We start from the raw sequence: 26,000 nt of genomic DNA, 5'->3' as shown, positions 1-26,000 counted from the left end.
CCATCACCCAGTTACCCCACCCCACCCACGTTCCCTCCAGCAACCCTCAGTGCGTTCCCTGGAGTTAAGAGCCTCTTAGGAAGCTGTTTGTTTTTTAAGATTTTATGTATTTATTTGAGAGAGTGCGTGCGTGCATGAGTGGCAGGAGGGGCAGAGGGGGAGGGAGCAGCACTCTCCCCGCTGAGCAGGGAGCCCAGCATCATCACCGGAGCAGATGGCACCGTCACTTAGCTGACCCACTTAGCTGACCGAGCCACCCAGGCGCTCTTAGGGAGCCATTTTAATATGGCCTCTGAGTCACAATAATCAGACACTGTCCCTGCTGCCACCACTGGAAAGATTAAGGTGGCTTGACACTAACGTGACTGTATTCCATGGAACCTGGGCTACCTTCCCCAACGTAACTAAGAAATAAACACAGAAATGGATTATTCCAACATTTATTTACGTAACACAGAGACTGCTGTAGCAGTGAGGCAAGATTTAAGCACCTGCTGATTCTGGGACACAGGGTTCAAGAATTCCATTTATTTTCCTGTAAACTTGATGTCTCAAAAAGAAATCTTAGAAAGGATTAGTCAACGTCAAATCTGAATAATGTTAACTGGCAGACATCAACGATGTGCTCTATTTTAACAGAAAATTACTGATACAGATAGGCGTAGTATTCCCATTAGACATACCAAATGCTCCTAAAAATAAAAGTAAGATTAGCCCTGGTATTTTGTTTGGTTATCAATCAATGGCTACTAACTAAAAACATAGGAATTAATACAAACTTTTTAAAAATGCACTGCAGTTCTGTGAATTATCAGTGTTGTAATTTTTTCGGGGAAATAGAAGAGCTCTGCACGAAATAAAACAAGGACTCCTGCTGAGTAGTAAGAAAAAACACACGCCAGAGAACAGAGACGCACCGCACGACGCACCGAAGCTACTGAACCGGGATGGCATACTACGTACGCCTGGGCAAGAGTGACCAAAGCAGGGAGTTCGCGGAGCTGAGTGGAGACAGGAAGGCGCTACGGCAGTGAGCACTGGCCCCACACAGAAACGGAGTGCACAGACACGCGTGACCTTCATGGCGAACTCCATCACAGTTCGCAGGGACACGAGGAGGACCCGCGAGTGAGAACAAGTGGCTAGGCAAGGCTGAGAGGCAGCTTCGAGAAGCTCAAAATAGGGCCTAGGAAAGAGCGCGGGCACAGTCTTGGCCTCTTAGAGCTGTTCTCAGTGAAAATCGGCTGGTCTGCGTTACCTAATGCTACGTGTAGGAAGATGGGCCTGAAGGGCACATTTAGAGAACTGGTTACTGGTGCCTTCCTGAAAAACCTAGAGAGGAGGTGCCAGAGGAAGGAGGAAGGCCTCTGTGCAATCCCGGTGCGGAGACATGGCCCCATCGGCCCCCAAGGAGCCAATGCGAGAGTCACAGAGGACGCTGCGTTAGAACTGCTAACTGCGGGCAAGTCAACCCCCGGACGGCTGGTAGTGCCACTTCACTCCCCAGAGTCCACAGTAAACGCTGCCCTTCACAAAATAATTTTTAGGACAATCATTTATAACCTACTACTTTGTAAATGGGGCTGGGCTTACAGTCCACTGTCGCAGAAGTATGAATGCAAGTTCTTCGTGAACTTTATCTAAAGCTAGTTAATAGCACTTTGTGAATTTCTCCAGAGACTCACCCTATTCAAGTAAAACCCAAGCATTCTGTTCAGAAATCACTCTTCACCTTAATACCACAGCCTATACAACTGCGATACCAAATTTTGTCAGAGCTACCCTGATGTCCACCACACATGTGAAGAAACAAACATTACAAATGCAATTTAAAACCACTGTGCAATTTCTGACCCTCCCCTAAAGCCACCTTAATCAGTAAGAACTTACGTGGCCTGCTTTAGACTTTCACGACCCACACAGGAATCCCTAACACCATGCTGTTCTGTACCTGAGATTTCATTTACACTGAATCCTACCGTGTTTGTTCTTCTAACATACTCAGTCCTAACTTCCGGAGGCTCACCTGGCGATCAAATCCTTAGTGCTGTTCACAGGCTTGAGTGCAAGATCCAGGGGCCATATGGTACCACCATCAAATACATGGGTTCAGATGCTCACACTCTAAGCTAAATGAAGACTTGCATAATTAATTACACAATTCCAATCTTTAGAAGCTACTTCGAAAGCTGGTTTAGAAGTAGGAGAAAGGCCAGTGGATTTTCAGTTTATATATTTTTTTAAATCTTCTATCTTTTTATTTTTTTGTTGATACTGTACATGCTTTTCTACAATTCTACAATTCTACAATTCATATAGTCATTTTACTCACAGAAGTTTATGTAATTTCAAATACTAAAGTTACAAAAGTTTAACCCTGAAAATGAAAAGTCTCAGTTACAACAGTCACAGTCACATGAAGAAACATATTTACCATGCTTATGTTGTTAAAAGTTGCCACTGTGAAATTAAGACAAATCTTTATTAAGAGTTTCTTATCACTGGTATTACTGGTTTGTACGCTTTCAAAAAGCAGTTAAAGAGTGTGTACCATGACCTTTCAAAACCTTCAGCCCCAAACTAAATACAATCAATTTCTAAAAACTCTTCAATCTAGCAATTCTATTTCAGGGAAATCACTCATCTCAAACAGGGAAATACTTCACCACACCAAGAGAATTTAAAGCATTAATTATATACTGAAAATTGAAAATGAGCAAACTTTCCAAAAGAGGAGGAGGTAAAAAAGCGTTTTAAATGGACATTTTTAAACGGTCATTAAGTTTAGGCTTTAAATAAAGGCAGAAGAGAACATGCAGGTAACACGTTACTACTACAATATGTGAAAAATGTTAATTGTTAGCAAGACACATGTTCATCACCCCCCCTCGACCTCGTCTATAGTTCCCAAATTCTTGAGGATGCATCATTTTTGAGATATATAAAGGCTAAATATTTTATTTTTTAGTAAGAAAACTGTAATAAGACAATGTAACATAACCAAACATGCTACCAAGTATGGTTTTATTTTCAGCCCAGTGGGCACACAAACCACAGGCAGTGAGGTGTCCAGGCTGAGGACACAGGGACTGTGCACAGGAGGAACAGACCCCTGAACAATGTGGGGTTGGGGGTGCTGACCCCTCACACAGTCAAAAATCAAAGTTTAACTTCTGACTCTCCAAATGCTTAACTGCTCACAGCCTACGGCTGACAGGAAGCCTCACCTAGAACACAGGTGGTTCACATGTTTTGTATGTTGTAGGTATTCTGTATTCTTTCAATAATGTAAGTTAGAGAAAACCAAGTGTTAAGAAAATTATAAAATACATTTACAATACTGTAATCTATCAAAAACCAAACAAACAAAAAACCTACCAAAAGTGGAGGCACGCAGTTCAAAGCTGTGTTACTTACAAACATCAGCTGCAACCACACGTGACCCCTTCAAGAAGTGAAGGCTGCCGTGAGTAGTCCCTTGTGCTGTTACGAAGGTCTGTGCACACGTTTTCATACGTTTAGCAAACGTCGTTTTCCCACCTCTCCTATCCCCTTACCATGTAACCTAAGACATACACTTCTAATCACAGTATTTCAGGACCCCACCTCCCTATCAGGGAAAAAGGTTAGTGCATTTTTGGGCATATAGAGGATAGCTATTCTCATGCTAGGGAAAATTATGACCGTGCTATTGTCTTACTTGGAGATTGAGACGAAGTATAGTAACTTAAGGAGAGGAGTATGGGTACTGAGTTGACAGAGGGTGGGCCTGTGGTGGTTAATTTCACATGGCAACTTGAAGGGCCCCCAGGGTGCTCAGATATTTGGTCAATTATTATTCTGGGTGTGTCTCTGAGGGTGTTTTTGGATGAGATTAACATTTAGATCAGTAGACCGAGTGGGCACATATTGGGCTCCCCAGTGAGGGTGGGCCTCACCCAATCCCTTGAAGGGCTGAAGAGAACAAAAGGCCACCCTCCCCCAAGTAAGAGAATTCTCCAGCCTGATGGGTTTTCAACTGGAACACTGGCTCTTCCAGCTGGATGGCCTTTGGACTCCAACCCAGACAGCAGCTCTGCAGATCCTGAACTTGTCAGTCTCCATAATGGAGTGAACCAACTCCTTAGAGTGAAACTTCCTCAGATATGGATATACAGTTGGAAAGAGAAGTATGTAAATGTAGACCCCCCCCCCATGTTGCTTCTCTCTGGAGAAACCTAATACAGATTTCAGAAAATAAAACCTGTATTCTCGATCATTTATCTACAAGGATCTTTGGGCAGGGGAGCTACCAAGGCAACCTGAAACAGGCACAGGTCTGGAGTGTGAGCCAACATGGTCCCATCACGGCTCAAGGCACCCGAGCTCGCACGTGTATCAAGTACACCTCCTCCACCTCAGAGATCCTGCTAGTCCCTCAGAAATAGGAAACCAAGTCCTTGAAGGGGTCAGTGATACCACACTGTGCTCTCCCCTAGCCACAAAGAAAAACAGGGAGGGGGGACCGAACAAAACAAAATAAAAAACACAGCATGGGCACTTCGAATAGAGTGTTGCCCCTGTTCGACTTCCCTACACTCTCCCAGAGCTGCAGCCACAGAACATCTTCTCCAGGTTCCAAGGAAGGAAGCGGTTCCCTCAACTAGAGAGACCAAAACTTCATGTGGAAGACATGAGGAGCCAACCTACGAGACATTCCGGAAACTGACCCAAGCAAGGCCCACAAACTGCACTGAAAGTTTAAGAACCAACACAAGTCAAGGCTCTGGCTTCCCTTGGAAAGTGAAACCGCACGTGGAGGGCCTGGCTGTCACGTGATTCAAACACAGCGTGCAGACCCTCATTACGGGCTTCCACATCCGCAGGGGGGTGGTCAGCACGCTCTTCTCCTGGCCCAGAAAGCAGTTCTCAGAACCACCTTCTCCAGAAGCCAGCCATTTCCTCTCCCCGCTGAGGGTGCAGCTGAGGGGCTGGAGGGAGTCACAGGAGCAAACACCCCGAAATCCCTCCCAAGCACATACTCAAGAACTGAAAAGCCGAGGTCAGTAGCACAGCAGCCACCCTCATTCACCAGCATAAGTTTAAATGAAAATCAACTATTTCCGAATGCCAGCTCCACAGAGCAAGAGTTCTCCAATACGCACATAACGCTATACTGTTATGTTCTCCAAGAAAACCGGACCAGAGCACTAGGCCTCCGCCAAAGAGGAACAAGTGGAGAAGCCAGAGGGGCAACACTGACCCCCCCTTACTCATTCAGGACCATGGGCTCTGTGGTCGTTACACAAGTTACATGAAAACCGTCTTTACTATGGCCGGAAACCAGTTTAACACGTTACATATCTATGTGGATTTTTAAGTCCTACTCCTTGCCTTCTTTCAAATTACGCGTGTGCAGGGATGCCCGAATATGACATTTCGTCCCTAAGGAATTACGGAGGGCACCCGCGCCTCTCTCACCTCCGCACCTCCGCCTTCTGGTTTCTCTTAGCACATCTCACATTTCAAAGGCTTCCCCTTATTTCTCCTTCCAAAATGGGCTGCTTCTAGGGTATACAGACAAGTCTTTAGGGAAAACTACTTTACTGGATGGCTTGTGGCCCTCCAAAATGATGTGGAATCCCAAAGCCCCAGACTCCATGAGTGTGATCTCATTCAGAAGGAAACAGGGTCTCCGCTGGAGACAGAGTTAAGATGAGCTCGGTAGGGTTGGTCTGAATCCAGGAGCACTAGTGTCTCTATGAGGGGGAAATGTGGACAGTGACACACAGGCAGAGGGAGCACAATGTGCAGACACAGGGAGGAGACAGCTACATGCGAGGACCACCTAAGGCCGCCAGAAGCTGCTCCCTCCCAGGACCTGGTCTCCCGCTCCCGGCCTCTAGGACCAAGAGGCATCAGTTCCTGTTTTCAGCCCCCAGGCCCATGGAAGTGTTTCGGCCACCCCAGGACACCCCATGGGCCTAAATGCACGGGCTTCTCGTTCTACAGGACAGCCAGCCTCTGGGAGCTGCCCCGCCTCTCCTCTGGGGCATCCACCCCTTCCTTGTTTCCTCCACTCCCTCCAGGACTGCTACACTATCTAAGCAAGGACTGTCTCAGGCACAGTCAGTAATGCACAAACATTTTATTCCAAACGCGCTTCCCGTTGGCCAGCCCCCCGCCCCCCCCCGCAAACAAGGGCACCCCCACTCACTGCCCCACGGGCAGCCCCTCCAGCTCCGGCCCGCTGTCCTCGCTCAGCAGCTCCTCGCACTCCTCGCTGAGCTCCTCCACGTCCCCCGGACTCGCCTCATCCTCACTGGACACAAACTCCAGCTCCTCACTCGGAAGCTCGCCCTGGCCCCGGCTACAGCCTTCACTCGGCTCATCTTCACTACAGATATCAAGTTCCTCGCTAGAGATCACATCCAAAACCTCGCTGTCCTCTTCACTCTGGGCGTCTTCCGCCGAGTCCTCAAACCCGGGCTCCAACTCCTCACTCGCCACCTCCTCGAACCCTGGGAGAGCAAAATGATGGGCTCACTACATTAAAGTTAGATCTGGTTCAGAACAATTAGCTATACCCTCCTCGACAAAATTCCACTTCCCTCCAAAAGCCCGCTTTCCCTGAGCTGACAGGCCCTATCCCGTCTCCATGGCCATGGCAGTTTCTTTCACAGACAAGGCTTACAGGATTGATGCCCTTACGATGGGAAAATGGGCTGAATTGAATGGGCCCTCAGGGAATGGTTTTAGGTGTTAAAGTTCGGCTTTTACTTTCTAACAGGAGAATAGAAGTAAATAAAAATGTTAGGTTATACCCAGACAACTCTTCCAAACATATTTCTGCTGGGGCTGCAATGACTACGAGACCCTAATATTAGTTACTGGTCCATCTTAGAACGTTGAGGAATGGTGTCCTGTAAAAGTAAACAATGAACAGATCACCCTAACTCAAGTTAATGCAATCCCTTCCAATCGACGACTGGACAAGAGCTCATTTTGGTATGCTCAATATTTGGGGAAGGATTTAAACAAAATCAGCTGCCCGCAAACCTATCACTTGCACCCTCTCTCAGGGCCAGGGAGGGCTCCATGTAGGTTGAGGAATCCACATGACTACCTCTCCAGGGGACGGCAGTCGTGGTCACCGGGCCTTCAGCATCAGCAAGGCCCCAGGCCCAAGCGCTCTACCACCACCTGACAATTCTCACTGATTGGTCCTGGGGCACAGAACTGCGTACAGTCTGTCCAACACCCTTCACACCTCAATCCTTCCCACCAGCTCACTCACTAGCTCTTTCAAGTTTTGTCCCCTTTCATTTAGGGAGTCAGACATGGAATTTTATATTCTGATACCCGCAAAGTGCAGTTCGGAAGGTCTTAGATTCTGACCTACTTTTCTCAGAAGGCAGAACAGGAGAGGGGAAAAAAAAAAGTAAGTCATGTGAAAAAATTAAGACTAAAAGTTACGTGCTACTACAAATGGACATCCTAACAGGGCTAAGTAAAAAAAAAAAAAAAAAAAAGATGCAGTTGCGGGCTACCATCAATGACACCACTGGCAGAGCAGAAACCCCCAGCCCTGCATGAAAATCCAGACCACACATACCCCCGGCAGGCTGTACCGTTACTTCGTACATGTAGTAGCCGTGGAGAAGCTTCTTTTCCTGTGTGTAAATCCTTAGAGCCTGAAAATGGAAGTCACCTAGAACACCTACAAGAATGGATTGAAGAAATATCACTGCCACACTGATCATGGGAAACATAAGGGAAATGCCTATTCTTAAAAACTGAGCATCTCAGTATCTAAAACGGAGGGCCCGGTGTCTAGAACTACAAGACTAGTTATCTCTTAAACAGGAAACAAGAAATTTCTGCTAAAATGTGCCCCGTGCCCACGACCTCAGTGAACTATGCGTGGATAAGACACCCATACACACATCTCACAATGTAGAAAACGCAGAAGTCAAGAGGTTAAATAGCGTATAGCGGGTAAAAAACTGAAATCACGTCCTCATTTACACCCAATTATCATCTCTACACCTTCTTCACTCTAGAAAGAACTGCTCAACGAACACCATTCTTGAGGAAGCTCGGCCTGTCAGACTATTTTCCCAAGGAAAACAAACTCTGGCTACGATTCAATCACTAAGGGACTCCTCCCCAGAGTACACCATGAAGATCTAAGGCGCGCCTGGCCTCTGGCTCACAGAAGTCAGTCTGCTTTGCCAACCCCTTCCCCCCCGGTTGAGGTGCGCTAGAACCGAAACCCTTGGTAGCAGAAGATCCTCCCTTGGCCACGAAGACATACACCCAACATGGCCCTGCTCCCCCAAAACAACACATGTGCAGTTCGCTAAAGGTTGTAATGAGACACAGAAGTAATTTTACCACAGGAAAGATCATGAAATTCTTTGTACTTTCCTTACGGTAAGATTTGTTACATACACGAAAGCCAATTAATAAAGGATGAATATAGTACCTCGTATGTTAATGGGGAGGCTTCCCGATCCATGCTCTGTGGCAGCAGTATTAAAGCAAAAATCTTCGAAAGACCAATTTCCTCTTCACCCCTAACTTACCCTCACTGTATTATCCGTGGATGAAAAAGCTAATCTATGCTGATATATATTTTACCACTACCCACCTCCCTCCATCAGCTACCCTCTTCAAGTCAGGCCATACCACAGTAAAAAATAAGGAAAACCTCTCTGAATCCCCATCTGAAATAAACTCAAGGGCCATACCATTTAAAAGGCCCCAATACCTACCGGACATGGCAGCGAATTACTCTTCTTCATGCCTAGGATGGGCAAGGGTCCACTCATTTCTCCCCTGTTAGGTGTAGACAGAAGCTCTCTTCTGGTTTCCCTCCTGGAGGGGTACAGGTGGTGCTTGGGCTCTCCAACCAGGTTCCAGGCCACAAAGGATGGAAGCACAGGCTGGGTCCCCCACAGTGAGCCAACACAGAAATGGCTGGGGCTGGACCCAGCGCGCCCTGGCCTCCGAGTTTCCCAGCACCCTGGGGCAGCTCCGGCCACCGCGGAGAGGGCACGCTCTCAACAGGCGGCGCACACGTACTCCCCACCCCACCTGCGTCGGAGACACGAAAACCTGGCATCAAGCATCGGTGCTAAGAGGTGCAGTTGATGGGACAAGCCATTCTGCAATGACACAGCAGCTGGAACACCACGATCTCCTTTAGCAAAAACTACTCTCGGCCATTAGCATCTGCACTGCCTTGCTCTAGAGATGTCTAGAGATGTTCTTTTCACCAACTGTGAACTCAACAGTCACAATGCACCATAGTTAGAGAAACAGAGACAGGTTTATAGAGCCAACGTCCTCTGAACAAGATCTGCTACAATGCCCAGTGTCTACCCAGAACAACTCGGGCCAAATTCACATAGAACTCCATGCTCAACAGCCAGCAGCACCTCCAAGCCCCCAGAACCTGCATCCTTACCACTGTCTGAGGGAAAAAAAGGGATGTTAATTGGGGCCATACATTATGAAGAAAATAAATACGTTCAAAGCTTTATTATTTTCATGTGCAAGGCGCTCGTTCAGAACCCTCTGCTGAAGAGGAGGAAACGGGTTTCAGAGCCCCTACACTGCTTCAACAAAGATGAACAACAGTGCACCATGGCGATGGAGCGGAAAAAGATGCCCGTCTCATCGGAGTCATGGACATGCCCACGGAACAATGAACTTACCGAAGAAGTCGAATGAAAACGGGTCCCTTCCACCAAAAAATTCCCTGAAGACTTCATCTGGGTTACGGAATGTGAAGCCAAACTCGAACGGACTGTCGAAATGAACTCCACCTACATAATATAATAGACCTTTTAGTTTCTGAATTCTTGCACTTAGTAGGCAGTTACTCATCTACACAATATTCTATAAATCGGGACCTAAATAAAAAAGTAAACGACTCATGCACCTGTGGCCGTTTCACAGCCTGTGCACCCGCGTGCGGCCTTCGCGCTCCTGAAGGTCACAGCAGCGTGGCCACTGGTACTTTCTCACCGTCTCTACAACTGCCATCCACACACAGGAAACACAGTTTTCCCTTCTGTCGTGAAGCGGCATGTACCCCGGGCATAAAAACATTCGCTCGTGCTTGTCACCCAGGTCTGTGCTCAGTCTGCAGCACTAAAATCCCAACGCCCGCTGATCAGGCCGTCACAGGGACTGCTGTCAAACACGCGCCCCCGTGTGAGGCCGCCGCCACCGGCTGTCAGGCTCATGGGTACCGTCTGCTCTCTAGGCCCTGTGAACATTCTGACCCGGGATGAGGTACAGATCTGGGAGCACTAACTCACAGTGCGGCAGCACAGGGTCATAACCGACTCCGCGTGCACGAAAACTACCTCAGCACACACTGGGTCGCCTAACACAAGGCTGTTCAATGTGGCCCACCTTGCCTTCCCGCCTGCAATCCAGCCTTTCCAGGCTGCATTTGTGTTTCCTGAAACATGCCCCAGTGCAAGAAAACTGACAAATCCAACCCCCTGTCAAGACCTCCCAGAGCCAGATGGCCTCCTTTGCTCACTACAAAGCCAAGAGAAAAATCGACATTTACGTACCTCCACCTCCACCATTTAACCCTTCTTTGCCGTATCTGTCATAGATGTCCCGTTTTTTTGCTATAAATTTAAAAAGGAAAATCAGTAAAGACGAAGCTCTTTCCCCTCAAAATTCACCTAAGTATTTCCAAATTGTAAACCAAAGAACCAATGCAGTTTTCAAGGTTTCACAGTTTTAAGGAGTTAGGCCTCTCTTACTTTAAAGAAAAAAGGGGAAGAGGGGAAATCCAAGTATATCTCTGTAAAAACTCAGGAAAATGTTTAAGTAGAAGTTTAAAACGTGATTATAAAGTATTTCTTTCAGCCTACTGTGCACAGAGCATGTGGCTCATGCATCCACTAAAATCACACTGCAAGTTATGAAACTACTCCAATTCTAGACGTGTACCTTCTTACTACAAGGTCCAACTGGGGGGACAAGATCTGTGGCATGGAGAGGAACAGGTGGCCTTGGTGAGGCAGGAAATCAATGTACTAAAAGCCAGATGAGGAGCCAACTTTAACCCCGCAGGCTTAATCCCCTTGGAAGAACAACGGCCCAACCAAGCCTTGATGATGCCTGCTGTCCTCTGTCCTCCATAGTTACCCTCTGGAACAATTGACTGCACTGCAGCCCTGGATGGACAAGCGCCTTCTTTTGATGCCATGCGTTTTCCCCCCGAATACCAGGTCCTACCAGACTGTGAGGTAAAATAACAGGCGTTATGGGGAACCGTGTACAAGCAAACCCTGAAAGTCAGTTTATGGTAACCAAGCTCTAGTAAGAATGGTAACCACACTATGAAGGACTTCCTGGCTGGAGGCTGCGTAAGAGAACGTGAAAAACACTCTCCCTCAGAAAAGGGGAGAAAAGAGAAACAACAGCATCTTTATGAAAATTTAAAGGTTCTCTTCCTGACAAATATCAAGTTTGAGTTCAATTTTTTTTTTTTTACATCACCTGACCAAAGTAAGAAAAACAGTTTGGGTTTAGTCCTCAATTTTTCTCATGCTCCTGGTCTGTGAATCCACAAATCTGAAGTGCTGGATCAGCACACACAAGGACCAAACAACAAGATAATGACACTGAGGTCCCACAGTGCTCCCCATCAGCCCAGTTCAGGAAACCGCTACCAGGGGCACCTGGGTGGCTCAGTGGGTGAAACATCTGCCTTCGGCTCAGGTCATGATCTCAGAGTCCTGGGATCAAACCCCACATCGGGCTCCCTGCTCAGCAGGAGCCTGCTTCTCCCTCTCCTCCCCACTTGTATCCTATCTGTCACTACCTGTCTCTCTCGCTCTCTCTCTCAAATAAATAAAATCTTAAAAAAAAAAAAAAAAAAAAAAAAAAAAAGCCTTTCTCTGGTGACCCTGACAGCGCGTGGACACTCGGAGCAAGCACCCGCACCCTGCAGCCGGTGCCTCCTACTCCAACCTGGTGCCTCTGCCCCGACTCACACCAAGTCATTCGGCGCTGCTTCCTGGTGAGTTCCTGGTGAGGCAGTGAGAGCAGATGACCAGTCTTCTAACAAGCTCCACACTGCTCTCCCAAGCCCAGGACCCGCACACTTCTCCTCACCAAGAACCTGCTGACGGAATCTGGTAACAGCTCCCCTTCCACTTGATTCAGGAAACCAGGCTAATGGATGGGACTTTCAAAAGCCTATGCTTTCCAACACCTATGCTCTCGAGCTGGGCCCAGGAACACACCCCTCAAAGTTTGGAAGTCTAAAGCTCAGCCAGATATTCCCAGAAACTAAGGAAGTCCTTGCACGCAGTGAAAAATCAATACATTAGCCAAGTGTCTTTAAGCAGAACGGGGATGAGCGATCACTGCACCACCAACAGACTGTGGCCGCCGCTGCCACACAATGACCCAGATGGGATTCCTATGCCCTGATCTGTCCTGTCAGTCCTCAGACCAGGCTGTCAGTCCTGTTTAAAATAGCCATCCTGAAAGAAACTGCTAGAAGCCAGGGTGCCCCACAGCACTCACAGCTAACTGTATCGAGTATCTGCCAGGAACATGAGTCAAAGCTTCACAAGAAAAGAAAGAAACTTCTTTTCTCAGTGCCCAAAACCTCGGCCAGCCACAGACATACTCCACTGGCCCTGGGGACAATCTGAGCTCAGGGTAGGTTAACTCACCATCTGATAACACCTCATACGCCTCAGCTACTTGTTTGAACTTCCTCTCAGCTTCTTCTTTATTCTCCGGGTTTTTATCTGGATGCCACTTCAGTGCCAGTTTCCGGTACCTTGAAAAGAGTCAAAGGGCAGTGGTCACATCCATGTGCAGAAATCCAATGGCTGTGGAACATCATGAGGCTGGGAAACGGATGCAGAGCTGTAAACTCGTGAGATGAACATCAATTTCAAGAGTAAAAACTCCCTTTCCCCCACCACGAAAGAAACAAGTTCTCAAACCCACCTAGCAGAATACAGGAACGTGAAAATGTGTGAAGACCAACGTGTGCAGAGTGAACTGGTCGTGCAGCTGCGAGAGCACAGCACACAGGGGCAGAAGGCAGCCCTGGTAACGGGGCAGGGAGGCCCCGCAGCACTGAGCCGCCTCGCTCGTCAGCGCGCCACAGGGGGGCTGTGCCAGCACCATTCACAGAGCACCCCGTTCTGCATTCAAGACTCACTGAAGGCTCCAATTAACAGTAACAATTACAGGCTTTATGTTTATTTTTTTACATGCTTTTTAAGCACGCACACACACACACAAAATCTTTTCTACTTAGCTAAACATAAGCACCCCACCTGTGGGGCGGGGACGGGATTAACACAGGAGGGGCATGCCCCTCAAAATCAAGATTAGATGACGAACCAGGCGGTCCTCCTAACACTTGACAAGTTGTTGACGTAAGGTTGCTGTGGGTCAATTTAATTGTAGCCTTTTCATCAAAAACCTTGGCTTGAACTTAAAATCTGGTTGACAATGGACACTGGACTCTACGACACTAAAACAGTACTTTTCTATCTCTGTGGACCTAAACAAGCAACAAGCAGACCAAAAGCCCTAAAGCGCTACAAATCCTCAGTAAAAACTGGCAGACCATGGAAAAGACCAAAGAGAGAGAACGGTCTGTTTGCACTAGTGTGTTGGTGTGAAAACAAAGTAATGTAGGAGAATCCAGGCAGGTTTTATTTGTATATACAGGTTTTGTAAAAGAGTACTCAGTTTGTTTTTTAAGAGTCAAGGCATAGCACATGAAGTGCGTAGCGTATCAAGTTGTCTCTCGCTGTCCGCCTTGAGACTGAAGCCTGGCTCCACACCAGGACTTGCGCATCAAGGCAGGCAGGCTGTCACCTGGAGAGAGGGAACACACAGGGCCCATGACTCCCAACACAGGTAAGACTGCGGGAGGGCAGCCACACAGTCACTCCTCCAACAGAAGTTTTTCTCATCACTGCACATGAACAAAGCCTGGAGTCCACAAAATGGACTGAGAACACGCACCACCCATGGGTGCAGTTTTGCTCATGAAAAATTAAAAAAATAAAAAAAATTTTAAAAAGGCTGGAGCGCCTGGGGGCTCAGCCAGTTAAGCGTCTGCCTTTGGCTCGGGTCACGATCCCAGGGTCCAGGCACAGAGCCCCATGTCAGGCTCCCTGCTCAGAGGGGAGTCTGCTACTCCCTCTGTGTGCCACTCCCCCTGCTTATGCTCAAGCATTCTCGCGCTCTGTCAGATAAATTTTAAAAATCTTAAAAAAAAATAAAATAGGGTGTCCGGGTGGCTCAGTCGGTAAAGCATCTGCCTTCAGCTCCAGTCATGATCCGAGAGTCCTGGGATCGAGCCCCGCATTGGGCTCCCTGCTCAGCAGGAGCCTGCTTCTCCCTCTGCCTCTGCCCCTCCCTCATTCGTGCGCTCTCAAATAAATAAAATCTTAAAAAATAAAATAAAAATAAGACTAAATTCAATCTAAGTTAAGTCTTTATTTAACCACACACTTAATGGGAAACTCTTACTCCATTTGCAGGTAACAGCATTTTCTAAGTTCATACATCAAAGCCATCCTGCAGACACTGACTGCTCTTGATTGCAGCTCAGATCGTGATCTCAGGGTTGTGAGATCAAGCCCTGTGTCCAGCTCTGTACTTCGCACAGTCTGCTTAACACATTAAGGTCAAGTGAACCAGACAGATCCAGTTCTCCTTGAGTACCACCTATGCCCTCGGCTTTGCCCCGCACAGGGGCCAGGCCTGGTCACAAAGGCATGGGTAAGGCTGACAAACCGTATTGGGGACCAGATGGGTTCTAGAGGTACAGGCTAGGGCGACTCGACAAGAATTTTTTAAAGCAACTATACCAAGGTATATAGCACCATACTCTAAGAATGGCGAGTGCAAGACAATCCCATTCCAAAGTCCAATGTCAATGTTCTCTGGGATTATTTCACATCCTCAGTGTTTGATGTACTTTAAGCAGCCAGCAGGATCCACTGTCCCAAGGCAAAGTAACAAAGGAAACCAACCTTCTTATCCCTCAATGACAAGTGACAGGCTGGGCCTAGGTCTGAGAAGGCAAAAGTTAATTTGTTAACTACTCTGTCTGAAGGTAAAATTAAACAGCAGCATTCAAACAGTGTTATGTAACATGGCCCATTTCAACATATAAAAAGTGACAACACCAAGGACCAGTGCACGGGAGCACAGATTCATTATTTCATAAATACAGTTACTTACGCCTTTTTAATATCCTCGGCTGAGGCATGTCTCTGCACGCCTAGAACTTCATAGTAATCCACCATGTTTTAACAGGCTGTTGGCGTGAATCCTGCAATTAGAAATCCACGGTCAATGACAGGATTGTCAAGGTTGGGTTCATCGTGGGGGAAGGAACACAGCAGGAGAGGGAGGGGCATGTCATCTCACCTGAGCACTAACCACTAGTCAGGCTGGGCCCTTGTCTGGGAACAGATTCCAAGACTTGTGCCCTAAGACCCTGCTCAATATAGAATAAAAAGCTCTGAAAGAACCTAATAATAGCTGCCTAAACTAAATAAAACGAACAGGTGACTCAGAGGCAGACATTCAGGGCCCACTTGACCACCAGCTGACGGGCCCTTTGTGAGTATCTTGTTTTCCTGACACGGGCCGTGCTCAGGGAGCTTCAGTTACCTCCTTCATTCAGTGCATTCCCGTGCCAGGCATTGGGCAAGACTGCACAGCCACCAGGATGAACACACTGTCCCTGCAACGTGGGAGCCACGCAAAGACTGGGAACGCGCTGACTTGCATCGCCCCTTCACCCTCCCCCAAAGTCTCTGGGTAAGAAAAAGGAAAGGTCTCTGACAACACAGCTATCAGAGTACCTTTACCCTCTGGCTTCAAACTCCCGTCCATCCACAAAACAAATGTGGTACTGCCCTGCTGTCAATCCGAATTAGAGAGCGTCCCTACAGATCACGCCTTCGGTGGGAAACTAGCAGCAGCCATTTGCCTTGCAGTTACCCGTGTCACTTCAGGGGGCAGGACAGTGAGAAGCGGTTCTACTTCTGCCACCTCTAACAGGGAGGGCCGTGGGTCCCACAGACCAGCCACAGGCATGCTACTTCTTTAAGTGAAATCTGATGAATGCACTTCTTCAATCTGGGTAAAACACTTCATTCAGCCACTGACCAAAAACTTACGAAGAAGAGGCCTACCCTCTAATGGTACACACACACTTCCCCCACTCAACTATCAGACCTGAGACACTCTGACTGGGAGTACATGCAGTCATCGTCTTCCTAAGGCCACCGTGCCGAGGCTGAACGATGTCTAGGTTACATGATGCCACAGCTAGCAATTTTTCCACTGCTCAAAACAAGATGCATACAGTTGTTGCCAAAGTTTGGGGACCAATCCATCGTTAAAAAAAAAAAAAATTTTTTTTTTAAATCTAGTATTACATCTTGACTCAGCATCTGCATGGACCAGCCAAGCGTTTACAGACAAACTGTTATTTACAGGGTCAGAAGGGGGCACCTGGGTGGCTCAGTCAGTTGGGAAGCGGACTTTCAGTTATGGCTCAGGTACCTGATCTCAGGGTCCTAGGATTGAGCCCCACATCCGCTTCCTGCTCAGCGGGGAACCTGCTTGGCCCTCTCCCTCTGCCCCTCCCCCGACTACGCTCCCTCTCTCTCAAATCTAAAAAGTAATAATAATAAATAAAGGGCCAGAGGAAACACATGAAATCTACTTGTTACTAATCCAGGAGCTCGACACAAGAAATAATTCAAAAATACCACAGGATGATCTAAAATAAACGAGATCCCCACCACCACCTTGAAATACCTAGAAATGTTAAAGTCCAACAAACACGTTTGAAGAAGAAAGCTGAGCTGCCAGAAACAACCAGGGAGTTTACACCAGAAGTGGTAATCCCCACATGGGGGAGGGGGTCCTGTGTTCTCAGGACAGGACCCGCTTCTGCAGCACAGGAAGAGCGGCTGCACTGAAGATACACACATACACACACACACCCTCGTATTGTGGCTCCCAAAGGGCTGTAACTGCAAGAAAGGGGGAGGAGAGAAACCCTCTTGGCCCCGCTGCAAAGAGAAGGAAAAGCCCCCCTGAGCACTTGAAGCCTGAGGGCTCACCCAGAGGTGCAGAACGGAATCTCAGGACCTTCTTACCCTGCGATGCTCCACGCTCGGCACAACCACCAAACACGACCCCGGATGGTGGGGCAAATGCAGGTGCACCTGAGCACTAAGTACCTCTACGGCTAAGTCACACACATGCCAGCAGAAAACACAACCCCTGCTCAACAGAAGCTGACAAACTCTAGATACAAGGAAAGCATCAGGAGGAGTGAGAACACCTCCGAGAATCTGAAACAAAAGACATGAAAGGGAACATATAAAAAAAGCACTCAGGGGCAGCTGGGTGGCTCAGGTCATGATCCAGGAGTCCTGGGATTGAGTCCCGCATCAGGTTCCCTGGGGCTCCCTGCTCACTGGGGCGTCGGCTTCTCCCTCTGCCCCTCCCCCCACACCCCCACACCTGTGCTCCCTTGCTTGCGCTCTCAAAATCCTTTTTTACAAAGTTAGTTAATGAAGACAGCATTCACAAAATAATCACAATAACCAATGGAAACCACACTGGAGGTGGAGAGCGATCTGTTCTGGAAATGATTAAATTATTAGCCTGCCCATTTAAAAGCAGATTAAACCGAGCTAAGGAGAGTTTGTGCTGTGGCGGTGAGTCCTGAGGAAGTTATCCAGACGTACAGGCAGGGAAAGGGAGGAAGAAGCTCACACACCAATCTAAGGAGAAGCAGGCCGAGACCAGCGAGGAGACAGAGGTGGTACTCGACCTGGCTACTCATCTCCAGAGCTGACAGAACCACAGCGTGGTCAGCTCCTCCTGTCCCAGCTGGACTCCAGTATGACAAAACCGTCGAAGGTGTACCACAGGTTTGGATAGACGCGTAGACGGTAAAAGGATTACAATGAAGTGAATTCACACATCCATCACCTTAAATAGATACCATTTCTTTTGAGAGGTGAGAACACTAAGATCTCTCTCAGCAAATTCCAAGTATTCGGCACATTATTAAGCAGCGGTCAGCATGCTGTACCACAGGAGGTCCCCAGAACTTACTCAGAACTGCAAGTCTGTACCTATGACAGACACAGCGGCCGCTTCCCTTCCCCAACCCCAGGTGACCACTCTTCCACGCTGTTGCTATGGAGTTCAGCTTTCTGAGATTCCACACACGAGATCACGCAGTGTTTGTGTCTGGCTTATTTCACTTGGCGTAACATCCTCCAGGTTCATCCATGGTGTCACCAACACCAGGGTTTCCTTCCTTTTCAAGGCCGACTAATATTCGGTTCCACAGGGTCCTTTCGTTATGTGTGGGGCGCGCAGAGCCGCACGCTGTCCCCCAGACAGCAGGAGCAAGCGGGCACGGAGAGAATGGCAACAGCAGGCCCGCAGGGGTATCGGCTACAGAAGGCACAAGAGGGGAGCACACACCAGAGGAGATGGGTCGTACGTGGAACGTGTAAGATCCCAGCCAGGGTGCTGGGAGAAGTGGGGAGACGCTGCTCAAGACGCGCAGACATGCAGTGAGGATTCTGTTCCGGAGTGTCACGCCGTCAACACTGCAGTAAATACTTCAGAGCCCCTAGAAAACGTGACCTGAAGTATGTTCTCACCACAGGAAAGAAATGGTTATTGTGACGTGACAAAGTGTTGAGGCGGCTGGGGACCACAGTGCAACACAGAAGTATCTCCAATCAATTCCATCTCCACAAAAACAAAGAACACAACAAGCACAATTCTACACGTTCTACTAACAAGAACTCATTTAATATTCAAATACTTCAGTAAACATAACTGTAAATAAGATTAAAGACATCTTAAAATTCTATTTTGTTTTTATTTCTCCAGTTTCACTGAGATACAACCAAACAGAACACTGTGTAAGTTTAAAGTATACACTGTGCACCATAATTTGATTAAGTTCTTTTAAAAGCCCCACTGTTTCCAAGAGACAGAAAAATCCAAACTCCCAGAACCTGAAAGATGCACAAGGCAAACACTAGGAAAGTTTCCACAGCAACGTGACTCTCAAGAAGGATCCACCAGAATGAGAACATTATCAGGAACAAGGACTTTGTGAGGGTAAGAAAAGGAATTCTGCAACAAACATGGCCTCAGAACACCCAACTGAAAGCAGCCGACAAGGCAAACAGAACTTTCCGAATGCCAGAGGCTGGGGGGAGGAACTAGCTAGCGTGAACTGGGCAGTTCTGAGGCAGGAGGGGAGAGAGATGTGGCAGTAGTATGCTTTAATGTCACTGACCTGCACACTGAAAAACTGTTAACGGTACATTTTAGGTTATATAAAACATAAACTATGTTAAGATTTATAAATAAAGGGGTGCCTGGGTGACTCAGTTGGTTAAATCATCTGCCTTCGGCTGAGGTCATGATCCCAGGGTCCTGGGATCGAGTTCCACATCGGGCTCCTTGCTCAGCTGGGGAGCCTGCTTCTCCCTCTGCCTCTCTGTGTTCTCTCTCTCAAATAAAATAAAATCTTTAAAAAAAAAAAAAGATTTATAAACAAAACCTTTTAAAAGTTTTTATAGATATTTTAAGTTATATACATGTTGTTTTTATAAATAAAACTTTCTTTTTTTATGGGGGGGGGGGAGCAGAAGCAGAATCCCAAGCAGGCTCCACACCCAGGGCGGAGCCTGATGCAGGGCTCCTGCCCACAACCCTGAGGATCACGACCTGAGCCAAAGTCAAGGGTCAGATGCTTAACCCACTGAGCCACCCAGGAACCCCAATAAAAGTCTCTTTTAGGTAAACTCTACCCCCAATGTGAGGCTCAAACTCAGGACCCCAAGAAATCAAGAGCTGTATGCTCAACTGACAGAGCCAGCCAGGTGCCCCCAAATAAAAACATTTTTTAAAAGGCCCATCCACAGTCATGTCATTTAACAAACCTCTTGTAGCTGACATAAAATAGGGCCCTGCAGCTAACAATTAGAAAATACACGTTCTTGGGACACCTGGCTGGCTCAGTCGGTAGAGCATGTTACTCTTTACCTCAGGGTTTTAAGTTTGAGTCCCACGCTGGGTGTAGAAATTACTTAAAAATATAATCCTTAAAAAGAAGAGGGGGGAAGGAAAAGGAAAAAGGAAAGAGAAAAATCCATGTTCTTATCAAACATGTGCCCATTTGGCCAAGCAAAACTTAAAACATCTAAGCTTTGGAATGCTTACAAAAACAACGGAATAAAAATGGAAAACAGAAGCACAAAACCAGAAACGAACAACTGGAAACAAAACTCGTTTTCAGAAAGCCCTTGGGTCAAAGATCTCATGAAGGAAATTAGGATATATTTAGGTGAAATATCCTATCAATTTGATCGCCTGACGGAGAAATTTAGAAAGGAAAGTATAACCTCACATACAGCAATAACAGTTCTAGGGGTTGGAAGGTTAAGAACTCAGAAAAGACTTGAACAAGACTTGCCATTTAAGAACACCGAAATATGTACTTTTCTCAAATAGATTCCCAGGATTTTTTTTTTTTTTTTAAAGATTTCATTTATTTACTTGACAGAGATAGAGACAGGCAGCGAGAGAGGGAACACAAGCAGGGGGAGAGTGGGAGAGGAAGAAGCAGGCTCATAGCGGAAGAGCCTGACGTGGGGCTCGATCCCGTAACGCCAGGATCACGCCCTGAGCCGAAGGCAGACGCTTAACCGCTGTGCCACCCAGGCGCCCCCCCAGGATTTTTTTAAATTACAAATCAGGGAGAGAAAACTATATGGTGAGTATTTTCTCGTAATTTCTTCGACTTAACGTTAAAATCCAATTAGCTGTGACAGACACATAAGAAAGAAAATGTTGGGGCGCCTGGGTGGCTCAGTCGTTGAGCATCTGCCTTCGGCTCAGGGAGTGATCCCAGATGGGATCGAGCCCCACATCGGGCTCCTCCGATGGGAGCCTGCTTCTTCCTCTCCCACTCCCCCTGCCTGTGTTCCCTCTCTCGCTGGCTGTCTCTCTGTCAAATAAATAAATAAAATCTTTACAAATTAAAAAAAAAAGAAAGAAAGAAAGAAAATGCTGCTGTGGAGGAAGACCTTCCTCGGCCCTGGGGTCCTTCCAGCTGGGCTCAAGAGCCACATCCACATTGACAGGAGAAAACTGCACGTGACAGGCATGGACAGGAAATTCCAAAGACAGTAAGGCAGCAGGAAGCTTGTAGGAGCTCAGGAGAGGGGAGGGTCTGAGGACAGGAAGGGGAGGAAGACCACTAGCAAGAAGGAGAGAGGAGAGGTTTGGAAAGACAAGGTTGCTCTGTATGCACACGAGTTCCTTAAGCAAAGGGGAGTCTCTGTTAACAGAGCCCTTCCTGGTGCAGGCTCTCCTTTCCGATGTAAACTGAGGCAGCTTAGGGGGAGGCAGAGGTCTTTTCCTGCATCTGCTGGGGTTTGATTACTTTTTACTCCAATATAGTCTCTCTGCAAAAGTGGCCCATCCTGGGGCAGCCTGCCATGAACCCCTACAGTATTAACAGGACAATGTACCCATGAGAACGTGGTTGTTCACAACATAGTTTTTGCAATTCTGTCTGAATATGTCCAACATAAAATACTGAACTATTTGAAATGCAATCAACTGCACAAGACAGGAGTGAGCACCCATTTTTAAAAGGTTTCCTTGCTGGTAGTTACAACATTCAAAGCATACTGGTCGGCCAGTGACAGCAGCCAAGTTCAGTCTCAAAATTACTAGCCACAGAAGAGGTCACCGATTCTCATGACCAAGAAGCACAGCAAGCTCGTATCTTCAGGAAGTAAACACCTGACCACTACCCACAACACAGCAAGGGCAGCCAGAAGCAGCAGAAAAATCAGCATCCTAGCATCCCTACTTCAAAGGGCTAATAATTAACTACGCCAGCTTACTGTCCCTTGTGGGCTCCAGCTGTTGCTGCACGCATCTGGGGAGCATCCTGGGATTGCCCCGCAGTGACAGGACATGTCAATCCACGGTTACCAAGCAGAACAGAGGGAGAAATCTCAGGACTAGGCTCCCAATTCATAACAGATGAATCATCACCAGAGCCACACGTGGTCAGAGGTCATCCACTGCATCAGATGCCACTGCCTCAGGACGTCCTTGGTACCACTTCAAAGCTGGTATGCAAGTCCAAACGGTTGCTCTTTATTTGCACGGATGTACCTGTCTCTGTGCAAATGATGGTAGCGTAGCAGCAAGATCAAGGCACTCAGTGCAGAAGTGGGTGGAAACGTGGCTTCAACATGCCATGCAGTAAATGCCCTGGTCACTTAACTACCGACAACATCCCCCCGGGACAGGCCTGGCTGGGGGGGGGGGGGGGGTGCACAAGCACCATCAATTAGCAGAACCTGGGAAACAAGCAACACTTGAATGACGGCTAGTCATCTTTCTAAAAGGCTGCTCCCTGAAGAAAACGCAAATGAACTCAATGAGACCAAGTATCTGGAGAGTCCAAAACCTCACCCTCCCGTCACCCCTTCAGCACAAGGCTGTTGGTACCGCCGCCACCTTTCTCTGCTCCTGCACCCAGTCCCGTCTAGCTCTCCCCAACACCAGTACCACCGCTTGAAGCTCACTCTCACTAAGGTCAAGAGGAAAATCTAGCACAGTTCGACTCCCCAAAGCCCTCAGCACACAGGGGCTTTCCAGTCCTGTCCCCGTCTTCTGATCTGCTCTCCCAACGAGCCTTGTGAACACAGGGTAGGGAAGCTAGAGTTCAGAAACCTCTTCTCATGCTATACTCACGTGTTTTCATCCACTCCATTATGCAAAAATACCATCTCTTTCGCAACGACTCCCAAATTTAAGCTCCAATCCTAGGTCTCTCTTTGGCACTTCAGACATGAATAGACAGATGACTACCTGACAGAGCTACTTGGCGTGTGACAGACCTCCCAAATAGAACAGGACCGAATTTCACTGGATGCTCCCTACTCCACTCCTTGTCTTTCTCTAGTAAATTCTGCCTTCCACTTCCAGGCTTTTGACTGGAAACTTCTGCCCTCATCAATACTGCTACCCACCCCCGACATACACACAAAGTAATCCACAGTTCTGTCTGGTGTGACTGCCAACTACCTCAAACCCCTTCAACTTTTCTCTATCTTTAATGGCACCAGCCCCTCCTCCTGCTGGAGCCTCTTAATCATACCCTCTTCTCTCACAGCCAAGGTAAGCTATAAATACACAGGGGCCATCACAGCAGATACAATATGATGTCCGCACTGGACACAACCAGCTACAAAGGACACGGTCAGCTCCACTGGGGATCACATGGAGTGAGGCTTGACTTCACTGGCAATGCTTGGCTCTGGGGCAGGAAAAGTACAAGATGAGCCTAGGACATGCTACTGAGCAAAAAAGTAAAGGTGCTAGCAAAAACTATAGGCCTGATCAAAAGAAAAAAAAAAGAAGAAGAAGAAAAGACCAGAACTATAACATCCTGGAGGTGACTAAGAATAAATGGCAACTAAATGCCACCTGGGCTGGTGTGTGGAGCAAGAGGAGGGCAATACTGGAATACTGGCAGGATGCGAATCAAGTTCATAGTTAACAGTATCTTAGTAATGCTGACCTCTCAGTGTCAGTAAATGGACTGTGGCTACACAGATTACTAAGGAAAGCTGGCTCAAAGGTAGACAGGAAATGCACATACTGTCTTGATGACTACTGTAAATCTGAAATCACTCCAAAGTTTAAAAAAAGGGGGGGGGTCAAAAAGAGAAAGTACAGCGGGGTCAAAAGGACATCAGAACAAGAGTGATGTAGCACACACGGACCAGAAGGGAATCAGACCACCAGAATGACGGTCACTCATTTAACACACACAGCAGCGTGAGAATCAAAGATTTCCTCTGCCGCCTTTCTCGTACAAACTACATTCACAACCAAATAAATGCCAAGCCAACATTCTAAAATTCCCACTAACAAATGCAGAAAAAAATGCTAGAATTAGAAGTTTCGGGGCGCCTGGGTGGCGCAGTCGTTAAGCGTCTGCCTTCGACTCAGGGCGTGATCCCGGCGTTCTGGGATCGAGCCCCACATCAGGCTCCTCCACTAGGAGTCTGCTTCTTCCTCTCCCACTCCCCCTGCTTGTGTTCCTTCTCTTGCTGGCTGTCTCTCCCTCTGTCAAATAAATAAATAAAATCTTAAAAAAAAAAAAAAAAAGAATTAGAAGTTTCCCTCTGAAGATAACCTAGTGCTTCTTGAAGCACAGACTTGGGCCAGCAGCACCAGCGTGTCCTTGCTAAATAAAAGGACCTTTAAGTAACCAAGTTTCAATTTTGCCTCATAAAGCATACCCACTACAATAACTACTAATTAGTCCAAACTTTCTCTGCCTGAACAAACTCTAGGGAGCAGCCATCAACGGTGGACAGTTACTGGATTCTTTACCCTGAACAGAAGGGGCTCCAGGGAGTTGTCACCCCTTGGTCCCTGGTTCAGGTTACACAACGCAGGCTCAATTTCTCTTTCACACAGAGGTCTTCAAACATTCAGGGGCTTTATCTTCACGAATTTTTCACTCTCTCGACTAATACGGCCTTACATTTCTTGGCAGTCCCTCCTAAGAACACGGCTTTGAGCAAGCTCCAAGGCTCCAAAGTCCTTAGTACCCAGAATCCAGCACAGATGATGCAGGGATGGTCAAAAGTCACCAACGAAAGGTAACAAGACTACCGTACTTCTCTGAACCTGGACCATCAGTGCTAGGTCAACTCTCCTAGGAAACATTCCTGAATTCAATCATCAACATAAATTGAGCTATGTGCCTTTTTGAGTCTCTCGTCACTGTCCTGCCTCTCATTACTGCCTCTGTGCAACCACGGCTCTTCGGACAAATGAACGTCAGAGTTTGCCCCATCTGTTCCACCTTGCTTATGCTGGCCCACTGTTCTGATCAATCAAAACCTTTCTGATACCAATTCTACCATCAACATAGTTACTCTCAATGAAAACAATGACATAATTCTGAATGAATTTAATCATACAAATTTACTATTTATAACAACTGTATGCTAGCTTTGGGAATAAGTCACCAAGTTTCAAAGTCAGACACGTGAACAACTTAGTCATAGACAGTTAACACAAATATGCGAAGAGTGTGGGGGAGAGGGTATGGAGACAGCGGGGCAAAGAAAGCGTGAAAGAACACTGCCACTTCCTGAAGAACTGGAAAACAGAAAGCAGCTCCCTGTGCAGACAGGTCAAACCTTCCCAACTGGAGTGACAGCACGCACAGACACAACTATGAAAGCACGTGGCCCACGGGAGAAGCAACAAGCTACGAAGGCAAGACTTTAGAGCCTACCTGGGAGGCTCAAGAAGATACAATTCACCAATAATCTTAGAACATGCCGAAGAAACAGGACTTTTCGACTATTAGAAAAACGGTTTTTAAGCAATGATCAGGGGTGTATTTGAGAAAATCACTTGTAAGCACAAGATAGGTCAACTTTTTTTTTTTTTTAAGATTTTATTTATTTGACAGGGAGAGACGCAGCGAGAGAGGGAACACAAGCAGGGGGAGAGGGAGAGGGAGAGGGAGACCCAGGCTTCCCACTGAGCAGGGAGCCCGATGCAGGGCTCGATCCCAGAATGCTGGGATCATGACCTGAGCCTAAGGCAGACGCCTAATGACTGAGCCACCCAGGCGCCCCAAGATAGGTCAACTTCTAAAGGAAATATGAATGGGTGGTGCTGGGGGAGATCCGTTAAAAAAATATCTCAAATGAAATGCGTATCTGAATCAGAAAAATAACAGTAGGAATGAAAGGGAGTAGTCAAGGGGCACCTGGGTGGCACAGTGGTTGAGCGTCTGCCTTCGGCTCAGGGCGTGATCCCGGCATTCTGGGATCGAGCCCCACATCAGGCTCCTCTGCTATGAGCCTGCTTCT

General features: G+C 47.4%; 1 protein-coding gene across 10 annotated transcripts in view; it reads right to left on the bottom strand.

Moving 5' to 3' along the window:
* Positions 1-26,000, bottom strand: part of DNAJB6 (DnaJ heat shock protein family (Hsp40) member B6) — a 71,402-nt gene that overhangs the window by 30,957 nt on the left and 14,445 nt on the right. For 4 of the 10 annotated variants that reach the window (XM_057304206.1, XM_057304207.1, XM_026479231.4 and 1 more), the window contains exons 2-5: positions 15,247-15,337; positions 12,702-12,811; positions 10,575-10,634; positions 9,702-9,812 (exon numbers count right to left, since the gene is read on the bottom strand). In XM_057304206.1, coding sequence (XP_057160189.1) covers positions 9,702-9,812; positions 10,575-10,634; positions 12,702-12,811; positions 15,247-15,311 — 346 coding nt within the window. In that variant the 5' untranslated portion in view covers positions 15,312-15,337. Of the gene's footprint in view, positions 1-2,254; positions 6,501-7,594; positions 7,700-9,701; positions 9,813-10,574; positions 10,635-12,701; positions 12,812-15,246; positions 15,338-15,435; positions 19,610-21,986; positions 22,370-22,848; positions 23,463-26,000 lie in introns of those variants that run through there. The other 6 variants (XM_048212854.2, XM_048212853.2, XM_044392280.3 and 3 more) reach the window with 6 other exon arrangements.

The sequence above is a fragment of the Ursus arctos genome, unplaced genomic scaffold, assembly GCF_023065955.2.
Source record: "Ursus arctos isolate Adak ecotype North America unplaced genomic scaffold, UrsArc2.0 scaffold_3, whole genome shotgun sequence".
Taxonomy (NCBI): domain Eukaryota; kingdom Metazoa; phylum Chordata; class Mammalia; order Carnivora; family Ursidae; genus Ursus; species Ursus arctos.
This window is presented reverse-complemented; position numbering and strand designations above follow the sequence as displayed.